Source organism: Lynx canadensis, chromosome D1 (genome assembly GCF_007474595.2).
Source record: "Lynx canadensis isolate LIC74 chromosome D1, mLynCan4.pri.v2, whole genome shotgun sequence".
Taxonomy (NCBI): Eukaryota; Metazoa; Chordata; class Mammalia; order Carnivora; family Felidae; genus Lynx; species Lynx canadensis.
This window is the reverse complement of record NC_044312.2, coordinates 72,741,680-72,762,744: the sequence shown is the minus strand read 5'-3', so window position 1 is coordinate 72,762,744 and position 21,065 is coordinate 72,741,680. Positions and strand designations below refer to the sequence as shown.

Here is a 21,065-nt window from a genome sequence, read left to right as displayed (position 1 = left end):
AAACTATTTTTCTGGGAAGTTTTATTTAAAGGAATTTACATTGATCTAATACCTACCAAATACTAAGTACTTGCACACATATTAATATAATCTTCACAATAACTCTTCAAGGAAGATGTGCTATCTCTAATTTGACAGATGGAGACACAGAGGCTCAGAGAGTTAGGTAACTTCTCAAGTTCACAAATCTAGTCAAAGAGAGGTCTGAGATTTAAATCTCTAAATCTTCCAGGACACCACACTTTTCCTTCTGGCAGTAGATTCTGTTAAGACTGGTAGCAGTTTACCAGAAAAGTTCTAGACATGTTGGATGCAAATCAAAGATTTACTTTTGAAGAAATTTAAAAATTCAGTAGATTAGGCATGATAATTGTAAAAGTTTTTCAATTTTGGGAAACTGTGAGGTTGCTTATATGAGATGAGAAAAAAGAATTGGATAAACAACGCAATATTCTTTCCCATAACAAAGCTTGGAAGAACTAGAAATTCTGCGGCTTGATAGGTGTGTACTAGGTACCTGGTAAAGAATCCCTTAGTATGCAAGACAGTGGGTAGTCATACTTGCCTTTTGTAATGATAGTTCAAACAATTTTATGCAATGATTCATGAGAACAATTGGACTCTCATGTTCTCCTTTAGCTGTTTATGATAATATGTTACCAGCAAATGCAAGTGAGAAATTTGTAGCAAATAGCTATAAGGAAGGGGGGACGATGAAGGTAAGGAGGGAGAAATACAAGATAACTACCATTTAGTTACTTATGAAACTAGACTGTTTGGTGTATACAAAAAATGTGGACATTTGGGTTAGTGGTGAAAACCCTGCCTCAGCTTTCACATTCAATTACAATTTATAAAAATGTAGGTCCTTGTGTATGAGTTTTTTCTATTTCTTTCCCCCAGAAGTCAGGGTATATATAATGTTATATGGTAGTCAGATTTTAAGAGGATATCTAAGTTACTTGGTATTCCCTGAAATGAGCTCTAGATGGGCCGTGTGTTAAATATATACTGCTCAAGTACCTCATTTCATTTTTTTCTCAAGGCTGTCCTCAACACCTTTTGTGATGAGACAGCTGCAGTTGTATCTGATGCTTCTGGTGTGGCCTTTCTGGTAAGAGCTGGAAGGTTGAAATTGGATCTCACATTTCTCTGGATCTTGAAATGAATGGGCAGTGACACCTTTATTTTATCTTACAATTGTCTGTATAAGAATATAATTAAATGTTGACCATCTAGACTAACCAAGAAAAGCAAGCTAGGGAAAAGATGGATAGTAACAACAAACAAATATTTGTTAGGAAATTTATCATATAAAACTACAGTGAACCTCTCAGCTTTGTGTGCCAATGTCTTTAACTACTTCCACAACCAACTTTGTTGTCAAACTGTTCAGAATGAGAGTCAAATGGCTTGGTTAGAGGGTTGGCTGCTCTCCTTTTTTCTCTTTCTTTTTCTTTTCTTTTCTTAATAGTTGTTAACCAGTAATTAGACACCTTCAACCCTAGAGGTAGAAGGGAAGGAAAAAGATAGCAAGTCCTTTGACTAAGCTTGGATAAAATGAGTATCTGGAATATCTAACTGGAATATTCTGGAATGTTAAAGATAAAATTCTATGGGAAGTATATGTTAGTGAAGAAAAATTCAGATAATTGAAAATAGTTAATTATTTCATTTAGATTTACTGTCAGTTACCTTTAATTCTAACAGCATCTGTCCTGGAGTTAGATAACTTGAGTTCAAATTTTGCCTTTTGTATTTACGAGGTGTGACTTTAGGCAAATTTTAATTTTTTAGAAAAAGTTTATTTATTTATTTTGAGAGAGACAGAGACAGCGTGAGTGAGGGAGGGGCAGAAAGAGACAGAGAGAGAGAGAGAGAGAGAGAAAGAGAGAGAATCACAAGCAGGCCCTGCACTGTTAGCACAGAGCCCAATGTGGGGCTCAAACTCAGGAACCATGATATCATGACCTGAGCCTAAACCAGGAGTCAGATGCTTAACTGACTGAGCCACCCAGGCACCCCTAGGCAAATTTTAATTAAAAAAATTTTTTTTTTTGTTGATTTTGTTTCCTTATCTGTAAAACAGGATCAGTGACATTATCTAAATGCTAGAACTGTTCTGAGAACTAAATGAAGTAATACATGTAGCAATGCTCTCAGTACAGTGACTAATACTTTCAAGCATATAGTAAATACTATTCATGTATCCTTTCAGCCATCTCTCTAACATCATCCATCCATCCATCCGTCCGTCCATCTATCCATCTTCCTAATGTTTCTATCAACATAGATTGATGATTTGGTGGGGGGGGTTGGCATAGAATATATAGTACTTTTAAGGTATGAAATGAATTTTTTTGGCCAAGGATGGGGGAAGAGGCGATAGCCCTGTAAAATCAAGTTAGGTACAGAAACCTAGAGGCTTTGCTTTAAATCCTCTGGTTAAGTATAATCCTCTAAATTTATTTCTGCCAATTCATTTAATAATACTTAAGTAATTGGGAAAATAATATTTATTGAGTGTTTTCTTTATGTGAAATATTATACTAGGTACTTGTGGGAAGGCAGAGAAGCTAGGATTTTGTCCTTGCCCTTGAAAAATTTGTAATCTGGTTGGGATTAGTCTTAAGAAATACAATGATATTACACTCTTTAAAAACATTATGTAAGATAGTATGCATTAAGTGTTGAATGAGTGACATAAAAAATGAATTTTCAGAGCACTTATTAGAAGTGATTAGAAGTGTGGATCTTAGTTCCTGGGAATAGTCTCCTGTGGTTTCCTAGTAATAAGAAAGGTGGGTGAGGGAAGTAGGGGGAGGCAGGCAGAGCAAAGATAAGGAGGCAGCAATAAGTGAAGTCTAAGTGTATCAGTATAGTCAGAATAGAAGGTTACAGTGTAGAATAGTAGAAGATAAATTTAGAAAAATTGGTTGGATCTGGATGGAGGGCCTTGAATGCCAGAGTCAAGAGGTTAGACTTTTTTTTTCCGTCATCAGGGGAAAGCCACTGATGTTTCTTGATCAAAAGAGTGGCTTGATAAAGGGAGTGACAGTAAGATTGATTTAGTGAGGCAGGAGGATGAAATTAGGGAAACAAGTTTAGAGCCTGCTGCAAGAGTCTAGGTATGAGGTGTAATAAAGCCCAATACTCAGGTGATTATGAGCATGTTAAGAAGGTGTGAGCAGAAGAAACTTTATTAAGGAATACTTGGTGGCGTTTAATGACAGGCTGGCACTGAGGAACAAGAATAAAAGAGGAGACAGATGCAGTGTCATGTTTTGAATTGGATGATTCCGAGAATGATGCTTTTCTGGGTGTGAGTGAATGAGGGAGAGTGTTGAGGAAAATAATGATGAAACTAATTTTAAGTTTGTTGAATATGACATAGCAGAGTACATCTTGGTATAAATGTCTAGCAGTCATTTGAGGACTGTTGTATTTCAGGATGATGAGAGAGTGCTCAGTGTTGGGTATATAAATATAAAAATTATATGATTTAAATATTAGGGAATGGGATGTTTGACAAAAAGAGCATAGAGAAAGAATAATGTTTAAGTTGGCAGCATTAACATACGAGTGGTATTTTCTGTGATTATGTATTCACCTTAAGTTTGAAAAATAAGCTCTTTGCTCATCTCTCCCTCTCTGATTTTCCCTTTCTCTTTCTTTCCAATTTTAGATGATATGTAGACAATGCTGATTGTCTACAATGTGTGTGCACTGTGTGGGGCATTGACAATCCAGTAAAGAACAAGACAGACATGATCCCTAGTCTCGTGGAATATACAGAATAGGCTTTTTTTTTTTTAAATAAAACAAAATCTTTTAATATTTTTTATTTTTCTTCCTTTAATATTTTCTATTTTCTTTCTATAAGCTTATGATAATATCTTTGCAAGCATTTATCTCCTTGGGACTAGAAGACATTCTATGACAACAGGTTTTTTTTTTTTTTCTTCCTCTTGTTGATCCTTTTTTTATTATTACTATATTGCAAGGAATATTCTGCAGGAGCATATTTTAGGAATGTATTAAGTTCTCATCACTGAAGTTCAAAAAACACTGATGGCATCCCCTCTGTGCCTGGAGGTTTTTATTTTGTTAAGCTTATAAGTAGGGTTTCTTTGGCCAGGGTGGGGCGGGGGAAGCTTTATTATGTGACTTGAAAGTTGGCAAGGTCAAGGAAAAAGATCTTTTCCAAAACAGTCTTATTTCTCAAACTCAGACTTCTTTTAATGATGTGAAATTTATCTGAAATCACAATAAAACTTGCAACTAGAGATTGGACTTTCGCTTTCCTTTTTTTCTCCTATCCTCATTCCGCTTCTGATTTAGCTACACAGTCAATCCAGTGCCTTTATCTCACCCTTTCTCCATGCTTCCATTCTAAATTTTTTTAATGTTTATTTATTTATTTATTTATTTATTAAATTTTTTTTTAATGTTTTATTTATTTTTGGGAGAGAGAGAGCACAGGAGGGACAGAGATAGAGACGGAGACACAGAATCCGAAGCAGGCTCCAGGCTCTGAGCTGTCAGCACAGAGCCTGACACAGGGCTCGAACTCACGAGCTGTGAGATCATGACCTGAGACAAAGTCAGATGCTCAACATGACCTGAGCCAAAGTCAGACGCTCAACGCTCATGCTTCCATTCTAAAAAGGGGTAGTGGTGGAATAAGAACGCAGTGTAAGATGGGCTGGTCATTTCAGATTTATAAAGGATGAAATGTCTAAGTTCATATGTGAAGATTCAAGCTCAGGGAATCTAACGTTGTGATGGATTCTGATTCATGCCACTTGCACTCTAGTGCGGTGCTTCTCCCTCTCCCTCAACTGACCCATTTTTGTATATGTGTTGGAGGATTAAAAATGATATTTAGAACACAAGTATCAAGTAAAAATGGAATATGAGGCAATGGCTGGTGGGCGTGTTATATATCTCTGATAAAAAAGGAGGGCGTTATGGGGTGCCTCGGTGGCTCAGTTGGTTAAACATCTGACTTCGGCTCAGGTCATGATTTCATGATTCATGGGTTCAAGCCCCGCTTTGGGCTCTGTGCTGACAGCTCAGAGCCAGGAGCCTGCTACTGATTCTGTGTCTCCCTCTCTCTCTCCCCCTCCCTGCTCTCTCTCTCTCTCTCTCTCTCAAGGGTAAATAAACATTAAAAAAAAAAAAAAGGAGGGCATTATCGATGAAAGAAGAAAGCCCCTATGTGTGGAGTGTTTTCAGAATGGGATAGTTCTTTCCATAGTGGAAGGAATGATGTAAATCTGAATGTTTTAACTTTTGAGTTAGATATAAAATCACTTTACAAAAAGAGCGTTTAAAAAATTTTTTTTAATGTTTACTTATTTTTGAAAGACAGAGAGAGAGAGAGAGAGAGAGAGAGAGAGCATGAGAAGGGGAGGGGCAGAGAGAGAGGGAGACACAGAACCCAAAACAGGCTCCAAGCCCTCAGGACAGAGCCCAATGTGGGGCTCGAACCCACAAACTGCAAGATCATGACCTGAGCCAAAGTCAGATGCTCAACCAACTGAGCCACCCAGGTGCCTCCCCAAAAGAGCTTTTAAACAGCAGTTCGTTTGCAGCAACATCTGTATTTATATCTTAGGAATCTTCAGGATATGGGAGAAACAGGTCAAATTTTCAGTGCTTTAATACTAACCCAGTTGTGGGTTATACTGAAATTACTTTCATAATGGACCAATCTGGCCACCAAATTTGGACAAGAATTTCAGATGCTGAGCGTTTCAGTAATAATTGTGAACCTGTACCCTATGCTTGGTTATTTTTCTAAACTTGGATAGAGATTACTAAATCAGTTTTGTTAGGTGAATTTTCAACCTTGAAAAGACACGCTGCTTCAGAAGACAAAAATGAATCATAACTTTTTTTTTTTAAAGGAGAAATGAAGACAAAAGCTTTTGAGGTTCGATCCTACCTGTCTTTTTCAACCTTCAGAAAGGTTTCTAGTCCGGAAAGAAATCTCTTAAAGCATGGTTTTTATAATGGACGTGCTGCTGACATACACTTAACATTATTGGCCCAAATGGCAGCAATATAATTTGTAGGCCTTGTATTCTGTCTGGAAAGTTGTAGTGCTCTCATTGGTATTTGTATTCGGTTTTTGTGAACTGGTCTTTCGTGTTGTTTTTTATTTTAATTTAATGTGAGACTAATAAATCTTATTGTTAAATAACAAAGATTGCATCATAGCTGTCAGTATTAAAATGCACTCCTTTTTGGGGGAAGCCAGATAGATGTGTTTACTCTGTAGAGAGATTTAGATTTGATTTTTTGTTTTCTTCATGGTAATTATGTTTGCACTTTGCTGATCACTAGTTGTGCATTATTACAATGGAAGGTGACAATTTGATTGTCTTCAATTGGAGAAACAAGTAATTTTATATTCACTAAGCTGTCAGGTAACACTAACTCACAGTACTAAGAGCTCCTGGCAATGCAGCTTGGCACCTATATTTAACTGCTTTGATGCTTGTGTAACCTCCGCTGAATCAGAAATACTTTGCCTGCTGGAAATGGTTTTCAGGGTTGTACAATGAGGTTTTCATTAAGTAGACAAACTGAAAATGAACTGCAAAGCCACGGTTGTTTCTCTTCCCTTTCCTTCCCTTCCCTCCCCTTCCCTTCCCTTCCCTCACCCCTCTCCACCTTCCCTCCTTCTCCCCTCCCCATTCCTCCTCCTCCTCTTATTTGATAGGAACCTGAAATTTATGCCTTATTTCATTTACATGAAAGAGACGAATTGCTGGATTGCTGCTTTATTTAGCTGAAGGAGAACCTCAAAGATGAACTTCTTTATGTAATTTTGCTCACTGTCATCATGTGTGAGCCTTCATTTTTTGAAACGATCTATATAGCATCAATTTTCATTTTTCTCTTTTTTCTGGCAATATTAAAAAAGTGAAAATAGAAGTAAGGATGGAAAAATATACAGGGACAGCCTCCTACCCTTTCTCTCTGAGAAGTTATTGTTCTGGTTTATGATTTTTGTTAATAAGTGGATAAGATATTATCCACTTGTAATTGGGCTTCCAGACTAGAGGATTGGTTTCAAGCTGACAAAGACATGTTTGGTATTCATTTTAAAAACTCTGGTTCTCATTTCATGTGAAGAGGAGATTCAAAGTAAGCATATATAAATAAACTCATTCTGCTATTATTTTAGACAGCTTTCATTCAAGCCACATAGAGGTCTTTCAGTTGAGCTATAAAGTCATTGTGCTTGATTAAAATCCTCTAACTTAGTGTGTATTTATAGTAGCCATTGTTTGGTTTTGTTCGTATTGTTAAGTGACTGATTGTATTTATAAATTCTGGGCCTGGCTTTCCAAAGCAAAGATCCCAACAAGTTTCTGGTACATAAACTGTGAGAAAAATTCAATATTACTATAAACAAAAGTACAGATAGAGGTTACATGAAGTCAAGTTGTTTTGATCTCTTGAAGAAACTTGATACTCAGAGACACATGTAATGATTACTGGTTTTCCATAGGCAGTCAGGCAAGCAGGCTCGTCTTTAGGCTGGTTGCCTGCCTCTTCCAGCAGATACTAACCAATTAGACAGAGGTGGTTACGTGATGTAACATTATCAGGAGAAACAATTCATGAGTCAAAGCATTCCAAGACATATGAGCTCTAGTCCAAAGAACAGTCTTAAGCTATATAAAGTGACAGCAATATTGTCAGCTAAATATAAACTCTAGAAACACAAACTTTGATGACTTGAGAAGAATCTGTTCCAGGTAGTCCTTGTTTTGTAAGAACCTCAGAAGGCCTTTGGAGACAGTTTTGTGCTTTGGTGTGAAAAATTAGAAGGCTTAGCTAAGTCAGAATCCATTAATTGAGGTCCCTTCTTAGACATACTTCAAGGGCCTCCAGCATATTTTGTTTGCCTCATCTCTGTTGATCTGACAGATAACACAAGTCAGTGAGTTTTCTTCTAACAGATACTGTCTGTATATGTTACCATGTTATGTTCTGAAAGAGCCACTACAAACATTAAAAGATAGGTTTACAACCCTCCAACTCAGCTCTGGAGGCAGTTACCTTCTTTTTCTCTGAGTTTTCTCAGTTACTTATTAACTCATTTCCAAAAGCCCCAGATGAAAGAGAGACAAAAAAACCTGGCAGAAGCCTGGAGCAGTTTGGGGGTGGAGTTGGGGAGTGGAGGTAGTGCTGGATAAAACAATACAAAGAATCAACAACCACCCTTAGGCTTTACTCAAATGAAGCAGGAAAGCTTTGAAAGGGATGTCTTCATTTTAATGTCTGGAATTGGGATCCTTCCCCACCCCTCAATCCTTAACTGGGGGAATTAGAGGTACAGGAAAAAAGTTTTAAAATTTTTTTGCCCTAGGCTGGGTGGACTGGCATCCTCTGTAGGGGTTCCTGAGTATTGTGCATTTTGGCAGCTGAGCATATCTGTTACTCATGCTTCTTAAAATGAGAGGCACTGTGTTATATTTTTGGAAAATTAGTTGTTTATTTCTCAGTATCAGATCAATTGCAGCATTAAATTAACAGTGAATTATTTGACTGAAATAAGTCTACCTTGGTAGCCTGGGGCTGAGTTGCAAAAGTAAATGTGAATATTGTCCTGAATTTTTAATTTTTTCTTTAAGTAAACCAACTATTACATGTTGCTTTATGTTAAAAACAGAGCTTCTTTTGAATAAATGTGATACACTTAAAAAGTGAATGCCATTTGGTAATTATCTTAGAAATAAAGAAATAAATTTTAAAAATCAGGTTAAAAATACTGTTCCAATAAATTTAGTGGCTCTTTTTGAAACTTATCTAAATCCGAAAGGATAGTTTTGAAATGGATTCTTCCCAAGCAGTAGTTAAAAAAAGTAATTTCAAGCGGCGATGCCTTATGAGAAAGTTGTTTTAAAATAATCCTAACCTGGGGCGCCTGGGTGGCGCAGTCGGTTAAGCGTCCGACTTCAGCCAGGTCACGATCTCGCGGTCCGTGAGTTCGAGCCCCGCGTCAGGCTCTGGGCTGATGGCTCGGAGCCTGGAGCCTGTTTCCGATTCTGTGTCTCCCTCTCTCTGCGCCTCCCCCGTTCATGCTCTGTCTCTCTCTCTCTGTCCCAAAAATAAATAAATGTTGAAAAAAAAAATTTTAAAATAATCCTAACCTTTAAACATATACAAATAACTGTTTCTTTAAACATCAGATTGGGCTGGTTTAAAATTCTAGAACATTTGATTTTCTGAGACAGAGGGATTAATGTATACATATGCACATCCTTACCATTTTATAAAGTCTTGGACCAGAGAATCTTAATTTCTTGTCAAAGAACACAAAGTAAATGTACTGTCTGAAAAAGTTTGTAATGGCCTAAACATTCAGCTTTCATACTGGGGTTTTGGAGCAAAATAATTATCATCTTTCTAGAGATACTCCTACTGACTTCCTAGAAAACATTATCAATTGCTAGAGACTTATTTCCAACAATCTCATTCCCAAAAGTCCTAAGCCCTGAAGTTCTTCACGATGTCCTGGCATCCTGGGAATTCACTTGATCTTCTGGGCAGAGACATTTCAAACTCGGGGAACACATGATGGGAATTTAGTTTCATGTGTCCCAAAGATATGTAATTCTCTTTGGAGGTTTTACTTGATAATAGCTATGCCCCAGAAAACCATCTTGTTTAACCAATGTGATAAGTTGACAATGTAGTTTTTCTCTCTGATTATAATGTACTCTGTGTAGTCAATACACTAGTACCATGTGAGTGTAATTTCCTCTTTTATTTTATCTCCAATGCACTGTATTATAAATAAACAGTTAAAAAAAACACCAAACAAATCTGTTGCATCTCCTTTTAAGATTGTACCACTGTAGACACTTGTTCTAGTAAAGTAGAATTGGGCGCATTTGATTGCATTTAAATTTTTCATGCTTCAGCAGTTTGGCTGGGAGCACAGTAAAGAAAAATCCCATGAGCGAGGATAGTTTAGAATAATAGAACTTGATTTTGTGTATTATAGCGGCAACATTTGCGCTGCTTTAGTTAGGGTTGTGTCAGCACTTCCATTATAAACCCCTGTTTTCAGGGGGTATAACTAGGGAGATTTTTTTTAATACAAATTAAAAAAACAATTCATTTGAATGATTTTTAAGTTATAATAGTGCAAAAATAAAACAAAGTAAAGTCATATATAAATTGACCATCTCACAAGGATTTTGATTCTTTTGCTTATTAGTTTTATATGACAGCAGCTAAAGTAAGATGCTGTTCTAATATGCTGGGGGTGAAAGTTTTGGTAATGAAAAATTACTATGTGAGCATTAAAAATAAAAATAAACATCCCACGTGACACTTTAAAACATTAAAACAAGTGTATATTTGATTTATGAGTTTCTAAAGGAGAGTAACCATGGTGCAGTGGTTATGGTAAAGGCATTACCAAAAGTCAAGTATCTTCACAGCTTCCAGAATAGTTCAGTTGGTCTAGTAAAGTGTTTTAAAAGGGAAAGCCAAAGTAAAGAAATGAATGAGGATTTAATCAGGAAGTTGAAGCATTCTTTAATAAAGTAATTGTGCAAAAAGGAATCGGTAAATTGAATCTAATAATCAGTAAATTTAAGACTTGTTTAATAAACTGTGTTTTAAAAAGAATTTGTACACATTTTCCTTTTAAAAATACAACAAAGCTACCAAACTACAACAAGAACAACAATGAAAGAAGCCCACCAATTTTATCAAAAGGAAATGGCCTGCAGGGGGACAATACCACAAAAAATCACTGTTTTCTCTGCGAACAACATGCTGAGAGCTACAGTAAACTCAAGCACTTAAATAAAATATGATATGGTAAAGTATTCTTCTTGGAACACAAATGTTAATTCCTTTGCTAAAGGGAAGGGTTTCAAAGTTGAGTATGCCCTCCTTGGTTGTTAACAATAATCATTATTGTCCCACCTTCCCCCTCTCCTTGTCCCCTAATGATGGTGTGAACTGAGGATGAACAGTCAAATTTAATTTTGCTTTATTTTGGCAGCCTACCTTTTATTTGCAACCTTGATAGACATTTGTATTTGGAGGTGCAAAATAAAAGACAAATTGTGTGATGTTATAAATAGGTAGCTTTCCTGAATGGTCACTGGAGGAATCACCAGAAGACTGTTGATGAAGTAGAGGTGAAGCCTTTCCTCACTAATTGTATTCAGCGTGTAATTTCTAAACTTCCCTCTGAATTTTGATTTTCAATTAACACTCCCCATTTGAAGATAATTTTCTATTTAATGTAATTGCAGGAAATAATTTATTGGCTGATTAAGACTGAGGGCCCAGCCTTCCTTAAGAAAACACTCTAACAAACCAGCCTTTAAACTCAACTCAGCTTTGGACAGATTTAGTCTATTTTTACAGCTGCACGGTTGTGTTTAATTAGGATTGTGCACTATTGTTCATTGGTGCAGTTTATACTTGAAATTATTCTTAAGAGACTTTTCATTTTGGGTTTTGTGTCATGATTAATTTATACTAAAGCAACAATCACAGATATTGCTATTGGAAGGAGCCAAGTCACTTTATAATAAGAGGATGTTTGTTGGGGAGCTAAAGTCACTCTGAGTTTTGCCTTATGACTTCCAATTGTATGTAACTGTTTTTAAAAGCAGCAGTAAATTCATTCTTTTGTTTTCCATGTGAATGATTACATTATTGGCACTATCATTATCTGGACTATGAAAACACTCTTGTTGTTCATGGTAAACTCTGGATAAACTTGCAGACCAGTTATAATTTGCCTGGTGTTACTGTAGGATTTTACAGTGATTCTTGTACAATAAGAAACATCCTTTGGTAACATTTTCTACACATGCATATACATTTTTCTATTTGTGAGTACTGATAGAAATAAGTCAAGAATATACTTATCTGATTCTTTGATATAGTACTCTTTAGGACATTTGATTTCTTTCCCCTCAAAGAGAATATAGACGTTCTTCTGCACTTCCTTTTCCCCATGTTATTTTCTAGTATCAAGTCTAATGGATGAAATTTTATTATTTGTAGAATGATTATTATAAGTAGGTATCAGCATTTTAATATGTTTCAAAGCACTTCAAAAGCCTGTAATACTTTTATTTAGAACTGTGCATAATTAGATTAGCTGATCTTATATTAATTTTTTTCACTGTAGGATACTAAATCTGAACCCCCTCATTAATTGTGAGAAATTTAGCATTAGCTGTTAAATCCTATGTGAAACATGGGCTGCTACATAAAAACTACTGTTTAAATTGGAATTAACTTAATTATTTTTCTTTGCACTTGATATTTCCTTCACTGCAATATTCATGAAAGCATGTGACAGATTTGTAAATTTAACTGTTAATCTCAGATTTCTAGACCCTTTAATCAGTATTTATTTGTCTGTAGAAACAGTACTAGCAAGTTAATGATTTGCTAATTTGAAAAATGCTCATGTGGTTTCCTATGTTAACTGATTTGTGCATTTTTTAAAAAATGGTATGAAATCAATTAATGTTAAAGAGCAATTAAGGTGGAGATTTTATTCCTTCGTTACACAGCAGTTTTAGAGCTAAAGATGCTATAAACCAAAAACAACATAAAGTTTTAGAAAAAATTCTCAATTGTCTCTTAAGTTATAAACTTTTGATGGTTTTGTTTCTAAACATTTTGCTAAGAAAATCATGTTGATAAAGCATAGAATGGAGACCTTGTGCAGAATGCAGTCAATGTTTACTTGTGGGTACATAGATGAATGTACAGTAATTGTTTTGCAGTTTTTTTAAGTTTATTTATTTATTTATTTATTTATTTATTTATTTATTGAGAGAAACAGAGAGAGAGAGAGAGAGAGAGAGAGAGAGAGAGAGAAGCAAGCAGGAGAGGGGCAGAGAGAGAGGGAAAGAGAGAATCCCTAGCAGGCCAACATAGGGCTTGATCTCATGAACCTGAGATCATGACCTGAGCCAAAATCAAGAGTCAGATGCTTAACTGATTAAGCCACCCGGACACTCTTGTTTCTGCAGTTAAAAAAAAATATGATGTATAGTAGGCATTTTACAATTTTCACAGTAAATGTTTCGAATTTTGTATGTACTTTCTAATATAAAATAGAGGCATAGGTATTTCATATACTCTATTCAAATGTTATAAAATTGTCCTAAGACTAATGTATCAGCCATTCAATCAATATGCCACTTAAAAGTTAAGTTAAAGTAGTTGACACATTTGGAGGATCTTTAGAAAAGGATCAGATTGACACTAAACAATGTTAGGACTAGCACTCATAGGTGTAGTTTACAAGGTATAAACTAAAGTCAGGACCAAATTTGCTTAGGATTTTCAACATGTATTGTGAATTCTCCTGATTATGTTTTCCCACATAGACTTCTTTTGTTCTTACATAAAGCATAAGAGAAATTTGGATATTTGTACTTTGAAATTATTCTTCAAACTGGCTTATTTGCCAGTTTATTCACTTATTTATTCCCCCCTTCCCCCCATTGTTAGCCATCAACTGAATTACTCTTAAGAAGCTAATAATCTAGTTGGGAGAATTGGGAGGAAAAATACACATATGCATATACTATACATTATGAAAAACTATTCCATGGAAATTTCATTTGTGGATGGAAAAGGGAGAAGATGTGTAGCAATTACTAGGAAGAGGTTTGCTGGGTTAAAAGCAGAGAGGGAGAGTGGTACAGATGAGCTGAATTTTTATCAGTGGTTTAAAGTAGCTCATAAACAACTTGAAGTTAGAGACCCTACTTTTTTTCCTGAATTAGTCAAATGTAAGGGATGGTTTGTTCTTTTGTCATTGACAGACTTTTTGAACCCATGCTCTTTCTCTCTCTCCTGCAGAAGAATGTCTTCCAAGCAAGCCACCTCTCCATTTGCCTGTGCAGCTGATGGAGAGGAAGCCATGACCCAAGATTTGACCTCAAGGGAAAAGGAAGAGGGCGGTGATCAACATGTGGCCTCCCATCTGCCTCTGCACCCCATAATGCACAACAAACCTCACTCTGAGGAGCTACCAACACTTGTCAATACCATTCAACAAGATGCTGACTGGGACACTGTTCTGTCGTCTCAGCAAAGAATGGTGAGCTTTTAAAATCTGGCCACTGTCACTAAGCGTGTCCTTTAGTATGGCCTCATCACAAATACATGTTTTAGAGAAAGCTCAAAATACATATCATAGAATTATTTGTGTTCAGATCATGAAACAAACACCATGTATATTATTAATATTACTAATATGCTAGTAACTGGGAAAAATTGGAAAATGGTTTCTGATTTAGTTTTTTATACATTCTTAGGTCAACTTGCCAAAAGATATTTAATTTAATTTGGGGGAGGTTTGGTTATCTTACTTTCTGAATCTCTCTCTTTTTTTTAAAGTTTATTTATTTATTTTGAGAGAGAGAGAGAGAGAGAAAGGGAGCAGGGGAGGGTGGGCAGAGAGAGAGGGGGAGAGAGAATCCCAAGCAGGCTCCGCACTGTCAGCGCAGAGCCAAATGTGGGGCTTGAACCCATGAACCCATGAGATCATGACCCAAGCCAAAATCAGGAATCAGACGCTCAACTGACTGAGCCACCCAGGCGCCTCTCTGAATTTCTTAATAAGGTGGTAAACTTGATAATAACACAAAATAGGTACGATCAAATAAAGCGTGGCTGTGTATTAACATTGAAATATTGTATTAAGCAAACATGTCTATGTGAATGAGGTCATATGGTGAATACATCTTCAGTGGAGGAAATGCAGGTATTTATCATTTTTAATGGTCATTTTTGATTTATGATAAAGCTTTTCTCACTTTGTGCCTATACATTAATTTCAAAAGGACGTGCAAAGCTCCTGAGTATCATTTTCAATCAGACTTCAGGAGTTTGCCCTGAAGGTAGAAACATCAGATCCATGGAGTGTCTTAGCCAGCTTTCCCATGCTAAATTCTGTCTCTAGCCATCAAAACAGAGGCCACGGTAAGTGGCATTGTCTCGTTTAAAGCAAAAATGTCCAATTTTTTAGCATCTACAACTGACCAAAACCTTAACATATTTTATTAGAGTAGGAATTGAAAACCTGTTTTACATTTCTTAACTTTTGGTTAATGTTAATGAAAGATATCTTAAGTGGCCTGTCATGAAAAGTTTTATTCTTTAGTAAAAAAATAAGGTAATATTTAAAAACGCCTTTACAACTGATAACCTGTTTAAATTCTTGCTCTGTGCTTAATGCTTAATGTCAAAGACTTGATTCCATAAATTATGGAGGCAGACATTTTTCTTTCTCAGGTGATTTTGCAGGTACAACTAGTGCTCTGTAACAGTAGGTGAAAAGTAGGAGATTGGGAGAAAAATAAGACTTTTCTAGACTGTGAACTTAGGTTCACAGGGGATTATCATTACACAATTAATAGATACACTGGAAGATTTATTTTCCTTACATGGGGGAAAGAGAAAGTATAATAAGGCAAGACTAAAAGTTTTTCTGATTGAACTTAATCATTTTTGTACTTCCAAGATAGCAAGGGTGAAATAGCTAGTCACTGCCACTGGCTTTTTGAGAAGATAGTAGGGCCATGTTTTATTTTTATGTCATCAAATATTTATGGAGCACCTTTTCTGGGTTCAGTATTGTACTCGGTGCTGGCTGTATTGTGGTGGAAAAAAACATGAATGATTATGCTTTCATGGAACTAATATCTAGGAGAGGGGACAGAAGTTAAATAAACACACATACATAAGTATATAATTAAAATTGTGACATGTGTTAGGAAGAAAAAGAGCAGAATGCTATGTGAGAACATAATGGGATAAACCTAATTTAGAATAGATGGATAGGGATGCCCTCTCTGACTTAAGGATGATAGGAATAGCCAGACAAAGTTTAGAAGAAAGAGTAAAAATAGCAGAGGGAACAGCATGGAGGAAATATTTGAGGGGAGAAAAATATAGCTGAGTATCAGGAAATGAAAGATAGTCTTAGTGGCTGGAGTGTAATGAATGAGGTTACAGGGTAGCATCAGATATGGTTGGAGAGACTGGTAGAGGCTATATCCAACAAGACCATATAGATTATGTGATGGAAATGAGGTTTGCATCTAAGTGCAATGGAGAATCATTGAAAGGTTTTAGAACATTGCAGATAGATCACTCTGTCTGTAGTATGAATGGATGGGAAGGAGAGAGAGTGAAAGGAGTAAGACCTGTTGGGAGCCTACTTAAGAAGTCCAGTTAAGAGATGGTAGTGGTTTGGGCAAATGGGATAGAGAGAAAGGATGGACTCAAGATCTATTTTACCACTTATGCCAAATATAGTCATGGACAAATAAAAGTAATGAAGCTGAAAAATATAGGTTGAGGCAGAAATAATACCCTTTAAATTTTACTTCTTTAGAGAACTGTAAAATTTTGTTTGTATCTTGGCAAGTGCCAAATTGCTTCAGTGAGTTATTTGCAAAGTTTTATGATCTAAACTTTTATCAGAAAATAGATATTAATAATTTGCTTACCAAATTTATATTAAGAGGGATTTATGGTCGTATAAAATAGTTTAAATTCGCAAATATGTTATATATTAGTATAAAAGAAATCATATTTGCTGGAAATGTTTTCAAACTTTCACTCTCTTTTGATATCAAGCACTGCTTTCCACTGGAGCCTTTGTGTATTCTGAATGTCTGGAAGCCAAAATATTTTGTTTTAACTCCCACTCTATAGTATTTCCCAGCTGTGTACTTATATGGTATAATAAAAGGATTTAACAAATGGGAAATAGCAGCTGCATTTGGAAATTCCCTTTGTGCTCCCTTTTCATTCGATAGATTCAATAATGTGTAACAACTGTAGCATCAGACCTGTAATGACTTACACTGCAAGTATCATATCACCAACCAGTTTTTCTTTATGGGGAAGAAAAACAATAGAAAGGATTTTAGGTTTCTGGGCAGTCCTGAAAACCTACATATAGAGTGTGTGCATATGTGTGTGTGTGTGCGTGCGCGCGCACATGCATACATGTATATGTGCACGCATGCATGTGTGTGTATGTGTTGGCGTGGGGAGACGACTAAAGTAAAATTTAATAAACATTTTACCTCATTCCACTTTCAAATAATTAGGAATCCAAAAGTATTGTCATGATGTTAAGTGAAACTTGGTTGTTCTCTTATACTTGTTACCCACTGTAATTGAACCCCATAAAATAGGTGTGGAGAAATAAAATTTTAAAGTAAAAAACAGTAACACAAATTCTATTAGCACCTATTCAGTTTCCAGTTATTAATTTTTTTGATGGCCTTCACTCATGAACAGTTAGAAACAGTCACTAAAAATTTCTTACCTCCTGGGTTCAGGAAGGGTTTAACTTTGAAATATTAAGACCACAGAAGAGCTTTACTGTAAAGAGGGGGTAAAGACAAAGCAGAGAAGTTCTGCTAATCCCCACTTCCTGATTAGAAAAAAAAAATCTTGAAATGTTGAAATTCTGATTATTCTGACGTGGCGTTCCAACAAAATATGAGACCCCACAGTTTCAAACAAGGAAGATAATTCATTGTGGCATAAGCAAAGGAGAATAGAAATTTTAGAGTTTGACATTCAAAGACCAATTTGAGATTAAAAAGTTTTAGGCTCTGATTTTAATTATAATAGCTTATGCTATAGACACCAAAATTCTTGATTTTAAGTTTCGTGTAAATTGATAAATTCCATTTGAAGGCTGAAAAGCTAGTGTAAATAAAAATTTACTGTCCTTTTTCACTATATACAGCCACTACTATTTTCATTATGGTATGGGTGTGCCAGTACTTTTTTTTTTCCCAGAGGAATATTGACACTGTCTCCTGATAGGTGTTTTTGTTCCCATAAGGACTGATTCATTAGACAGTAATAAATTCACATCATTTCTTCATGGAAAAAATGTGTAGTGTATCATTCTATTCAATGTTAACAAGGATGAAGGAACATTTTATGGTTATATTTAGTGACTGGAAGAATGATACTGTGTGTAACTATTGTCTCCTAAAGATTACTTGAATATATAGCACCTACTAAGTTCCAGGCACAGGGACTTTCTTATGAATAAATCAGGAAAGAGCCCTGCTATCCTGGAACTTCTAGTAGTATTACAGACAATAAAGAAGTTTCACAGAGTGAGCCAATGTCAGACAATGATAAGTGGAATAAAGAAAATTAAATAAGAAAATGTGATCAAGAATGACTAAACAGTCCAGAAGGTCTGTTTGAAGGTGTGACTTTTGAGTTGAGATTTGAATGAGAAGGAACAAACTATGCAGCAATTTGGGGGAAGACACCCAGCTAGAATATACAGAAAGTGCAGCAGCCTTTTTCATTGGTGTATTTGAACAACAGAAAACAATAGAGTGACTGGAATGGAGTGGGTGTGAGAGAGAATGGTATGAGATGAAATCAAAGAGGAAGTCAGATGCTACAGACTTTTGGGGTATCACAGGCTACAGTGAGGTGTTTGGGCTTTACTTCAAGTGCAACAGGAAGCCATTGGAAGATTTTAAGCAAGAGTCTAACATGATTTGATTTATGTTTTAAAAATCATATTGGCTGCTGTGCAGCATACAGATTGTGGGAGATAATACCAGAAACAAGGACACCTAGTAGGAAAATTATGGCAATAGTGCCCATGAGAATTTGAGGGTAAATGGAAGAGTGAACAATTAGAGAGGTTATTCTTCAAGTTCCCCTAGATTCTGAAGAGGACAGGATTCACACAGAAGTTGAGGAGAGTATTTTAAGCCTTGTGGCCATGACGTTAGTCAAGCGAGCAGAAATTTAGTTAAGAATGAACAGGAAATGAAATTGTGAAGATCAAGGAAGAGGGCCAAGGGTAGGCTTGTTCCTGGACAGAAAATGGTCCCATGTGAGGACAGAAGCTTTTTACTTAAGAGGGAATTGGTTGCAGGTGACTTCTGGGGCAGGCCATGAGGATGTGGGCAGAGTACCAACAGTATCTCTTACAAGATCCAAAAAGTGACAACAAGATTGTTGTGCTCTTGCTTGCATGCTTATATTGATATGTAATGTAAGTCAAAATGGGATTATATGCATCTGCCTTTCAATTTCTGGTGTAATTAAGTAAAAATAACCATGCTGTACCTTCAGCCCCAGAATATCAGAGCTTTGTATTTTAGAGATCTACTTAAATTCCCCTGAGTGAGTTTTATCTTTTAGAAAAGTTTTAAAAATATTTTTTCAGTGTAAATAAAAGATGCCAATGATGGCCTTTGCTGTAATTGAAAGAAAATAGTCATAGGCATGTTGGGATATTTAATAAATACTAGGAACAATACTGTCTTGCTCGCAAACAATTTCTCTTTTCTGCCTTTCTTGCTTTTAGTCCAAAGAAGTTGCTAATCAACTCTGGAGTGTTCTATGCAGTTCATTTTGAGTCATAAATATTCTGGTGTGAACTTTGTACTGTGACTGGGATTGGAACTGTTGTCATACATGATAACATAGTCCAGGAATTTTGAGTGAGGATTTAATCCTTTTCCACCATTATTTATGTTGTGATAGGATTTTAGAAGATTTCTAATTTTTTAAGCTTTTAAAAGATTTTAAAAACTTGAGGTGTTGCCAGTTTTTGGTAAGATTTAGTCATTTAAGATAGTAAATAACACCCAAATGAAATGTATTTTCTCACTTTTATTGATACTGTACTTTAGAAAGTATAGTGAAACCCACTAGTTTGCCTGGTCCCATTTTGTAATCTTAACACCTAAGACTAGATTTATGTGCATCTTTTTGTACCTGCTTGGTCTGTGAATCACAGGAAAAGAACCCATGAACTGACAAGGTTTAGACTTCCTGGAAAATTTAGTTACTACTCCTCTCATTTTAAGATTTTGGAAATTCATTCAATTTAAGTAAATTTCAAACCTAGACTTCTGGTAACAAGCGAAAAACTGTCTGCCCTTGTCTCCTGAGTTATGAAACAACGTTCTCCAGGAAGCTCTGTGGTAGATTTCCCATTTTCTGTAAATTTGAAACTGTATTAGTACATAGTACTGTCTCTTTTTAAACCTATTTCAGAAATTTAATGACAGAAATGTACTTACAATTTGAACCTAAAAGTAAAACTATATTTTATTGCATGGTGTGGGTAGTGAAACAGACAACTGATGTTGTCTAGTGTTAACACAATGATCATCTTTGTATTTCTACACCCTGGTTATGTGCAGTGTTTCATTCCTGCTAATAAAAAAAATGTAGATCTTTAAAAAAAGATCTTTCCCAAATCTGGGTTCTTTACATTAAACAAAATGATTACTGGTATGCTACTTGAAAATATCTTGATGTTTATGGAAACTGGAATTATTTTATTATTAACTTTAATGATATAATACATCTTTAAATACACTTTTTGGAAAAGTTTTCTTACCTAGCATATTATCAAAATCTTTATCAAAAGTAGAAACATTAACATGCTCTGGTATAGTTGGCTTTTTTCCCCCTTGGGCAAGAAGGAACCAGGTATGCATGCTGATTAACACACTCCAGTCATTAACATGTGATTATGTGGGCTGCATATTGAGCACCTGCCAAAATATAAAAATCCAGTACTTTGCTACATCTGTGCAAAGACTTTTTTTCATTTCTTTTGTATTTTGACAGTTCAAGGAATATCAGGCCCTGGTATTTTTTTTTTTCCTCAGTGTAATAAAATTGTGTATACAGAATGTTTTCAAGGAGACAAGATATGCCATGTTTATTTTTATTTTAATCTTTTAGGCTGTATAACAGCCAGTGGCTGGAGTTTGCAGAGCACTGACTATAACGTGAATCTCTTAACAAACTCCGTTACTGGCATTCACTTACAGTTTACAGCATTCCTTCATGTTCATAAGGATTATCTTTTCTGGGATTCAACCAATATTCCCCTAATTTGCTTCATTTTTTTTATTTTTTTGTTTATTTTTTTTTCAACGTTTATTTATTTTTGGGACAGAGAGAGACAGAGCATGAACGGGGGAGGGGCAGAGAGAGAGGGAGACACAGAA

General features: G+C 35.7%; 1 protein-coding gene across 9 annotated transcripts in view; it reads left to right on the top strand.

Moving 5' to 3' along the window:
* SOX6 (SRY-box transcription factor 6) overlaps window positions 1–21,065 on the top strand; it is a 620,069-nt gene that overhangs the window by 243,774 nt on the left and 355,230 nt on the right. For 8 of the 9 annotated variants that reach the window (XM_030330807.1, XM_030330815.1, XM_030330812.1 and 5 more), the window contains one exon: window positions 13,885–14,125. In XM_030330807.1, coding sequence (XP_030186667.1) covers window positions 13,885–14,125 — 241 coding nt within the window. Of the gene's footprint in view, window positions 1–10,697; window positions 10,858–13,884; window positions 14,126–21,065 lie in introns of all 9 variants that reach the window. The other variant, XM_030330810.1, reaches the window with a different exon arrangement.